This window comes from Apodemus sylvaticus, chromosome 1 (assembly GCF_947179515.1).
Source record: "Apodemus sylvaticus chromosome 1, mApoSyl1.1, whole genome shotgun sequence".
NCBI classification, from domain to species: domain Eukaryota; kingdom Metazoa; phylum Chordata; class Mammalia; order Rodentia; family Muridae; genus Apodemus; species Apodemus sylvaticus.
Genome location: NC_067472.1, coordinates 49,750,914 through 49,754,106, shown reverse-complemented (window position 1 = coordinate 49,754,106; position 3,193 = coordinate 49,750,914). Strand labels below are relative to the sequence as shown.

At 34.5% G+C, this 3,193-nt stretch overlaps 1 protein-coding gene across 1 annotated transcript; it reads left to right on the top strand.

The window, feature by feature from the left end:
- Positions 1 to 376: 376 nt before the first annotated feature.
- On the top strand, positions 377 to 1,324 carry LOC127663542 (olfactory receptor 5B3-like). Its single transcript, XM_052155503.1, has one exon. It carries the CDS (start codon positions 380 to 382, stop codon positions 1,322 to 1,324), a length of 945 nt encoding a protein of 314 aa, XP_052011463.1. The 5' UTR covers positions 377 to 379.
- The last annotated feature ends 1,869 nt before the right edge of the window (positions 1,325 to 3,193 follow it).

Below are 3,193 nucleotides of genomic sequence, written 5' to 3'. Positions count from 1 at the left end.
GACAGTAATCACACCATGAGTGTCCATAAAAATGCCTAGGCGGATGAGTACTATGTAAGTGTTAACTGTTCTGAGTTCAGGAGCAATTACTTGATGTAAGATTCAGCCAGAAAATAATTTCTATTAAATGTCCACATTACTATTTATAAAGTTTCAAAATTCTGTACATTGCCTATTATTATTCCTCACTTCATAAGATAAACACCATGTAATTAGTGTATTTCACTTGCTTATGAAACATTCACTTTCTTTGAAGGAGCTCAGATACAAATCCTTGTTCAGTGCTTTCTATATATAATTTCCACTTATGATGTTATTTTTCATTGTTTTTCTCTTCTTCCCATGGTCACAGAGCAGCCAGTGATCTCCAATAAATAAGATGGAGAATAGAACAGAAGTGACACAGTTCCTCCTGATAGGACTCACTGATGACCCAGGCCTACAGGTTCCCCTCTTCATCATCTTCCTCCTCATCTACACCATCACCCTGGTCGGGAACATTGGGATGATCCTGTTGATTGTCCTGGACTCTAGACTCCACAGTCCCATGTACATTTTCCTTGGTAATCTATCACTGGTGGACTTTTGTTATTCTTCAGCTGTTACTCCAACAGTGATGTCTGGGCTTCTTATTGGAAACAATGTGATGTCCTACAATGACTGTGCTGCTCAGATGTTCTGTTTCACTACTTTTGCCAGTGTGGAAAATTACCTGTTAGCTTCAATGGCATATGATCGCTATGCAGCAGTGTGTAAGCCTCTACATTACACTACCACAATGACTATGGGTGTGTGCATCTGGCTAGTCATAGGCTGCTATGTCCTAGGCTTTCTAAATGCCTCCATCTACACTGGAGATGCATTTAGCCTATCTTTCTGTAAGTCCAATGTGGTCCATCATTTCTTCTGTGATATCCCTGCAGTCATGGTTCTCTCTTGTTCTGATAGGCATATTAATGAGATGATCCTAGTTTATGTAGTGAGTTTCAATATATTTTTTGCTATCATAGTCATATGTGTATCTTACATATTGATTTTTATTACTATTCTACGAATGCATACAGCTTCTGGACATCGGAAGGCTGTTTCCACCTGTGCTTCCCACTTCACTGCAGTTTCCATTTTCTATGGGACTGTCATCTTTATGTATTTGCAACCAAGCTCCAGTCATTCCATGGACAAAGACAAAATTGTGTCTGTATTCTACACTATGGTAATCCCCATGTTGAACCCTATGGTCTACAGTTTGAGAAACAAGGAAGTCAAGAGTGCATTATTAAAGTTACAGAATACATTCATGTTTTGGGGAGAAAAATATCTGTAGGAATTTTTTATTTCTACACCATTTGTGATGTTCAACAATGTACTTATTCTTCTCAGATCTCCTCTATGTATTGAGTTACATTTGACATCCACTCTGAAGTTCCTGCGGTCATTTCTTAGTATATGCAATGCTTGATGTCTTCTAAAATAGGAAGCGATAAACCCAGAAAGATACACCTAATTAGAATTAGAATAGCAATCATTTCTAGAGTTTAATATACCCAAACCCTTATTCAGAACACTGTTGTATTCAGGCCAATCAAAGTCAAAAAGTAAGTAAAACAAGTAGTTTAACTCCATGAATTGAATAAATTTCTACGTGTGTCCTACTATGAAAGATTCACAGGGATATCTTAAATTTGATAGAGTGAAATATAGTATAGCTAATGTTGTGGTTACTTCATCTGTTCATTTGACTGCATTACCATATGTTCAGATAGAGGCATGATTTTCCTGTGACAGTATCTCCAAATAGTTTAAAATTGATAAAGTAAATAAGTAAAATTTACCCTCATTTAGATGAGTGTCCTTAATCTAATCCAATGGGGTCTCAAGTTAATAGAAATTAATTACAGAAAGGAAAAAATAAACTACTACCTTCATTTCTCTTTACTCCTCCTTTCCTTCCTTCCTCCTTCCTCCTTCCTTCCTCCCCTCCTTCTCCTCCTTCCTTCCTTCCTTCCTTCCTTCCTTCCTTCCTTCCTTCCTTCCTTCCTTCTTTCTTTCTTTCTTTCTTTCTTTCTTTCTTTCTTTCTTTCTTTCTTTCTTTCTTTCTTTCTTTCTTTCTTTCTTTCTTTCTTTCTTTCTTTCCTGCCAGTCTGCTCTCTCTTATTTTCTCCTTATTTCCATCATTGAACCTGGACACTAGCTATTCCTATTTTCGACTATCAGACATAATTATCCAGGTTGTAGTATTGGGTATGCACTGTTCAAAATTCACATTTCCTCTCCCCTTAATCAGGCATTTTAATTCATACTTAACGAATCACCTTAATTTGTTCCTTTCAAGCTTGTAGATTAGCTATTAAATAATTTTCATTCTCCAGAGTTACATGAGACCAAATATAAATTAAATCTCCTTTTGAATATATATAAAATTCTGTCAATACTTGTTTTATTAAAGAATATTTTTGAATAAAAAAAGTTGGAAATTATAACAATATTTGTTCTAGCATTTTGAACAAAATTCTATACTTAAAAGTTTGTTGTTTGGATATTTCTATTTAACTAAATATAGTATGTTATTAAACAAATGTGCTTTTTGAGAGTATTTTTGATGAGATACAAAAGTCTACTATATCATATGAATTGCAAAACTAGAAAAAGTGCATCTATGTATATTTTTTGCAAGAATCATTTATAGAAGAACATGTTGAATAATGAAATGTATTTTAATTGTATCTGAATATGACTATAAACTATAAACTTTTGCATAGTTCAACTACGATCACATAAAGTGTTTGATATCATCAATCCTATTTTTTATAATAGCTTCTCAGTAAGTATGGTTAAATAGATGAACAAAACATGTAAACTCAGAATAAATTGTATAGATATGCTAAGCTAATGAATCACAAGCTGTGGCAATTAATTGTGCAGAATATGACCTACAAGAACATTCCATTTATGTGTGCACATGCACGTGTCTATTTATGTTCTAATCTTTTGAGGGTTTATTCAATATTCTTATTTAGTTACCATTCTTCTTGTAGCATCAAGTTTTGGTTATACCCCTTTGTGTTCTCTGCAGTTTGCATGCATGCACTTGCCCTGTGAATGAAATATACACATGCACAATAGCTTATTTTTACAATGCCTTAGCTATCTCAAAGGTAGAGCACTCCTAAACCTTCTGCTTCTACTCCAGGAC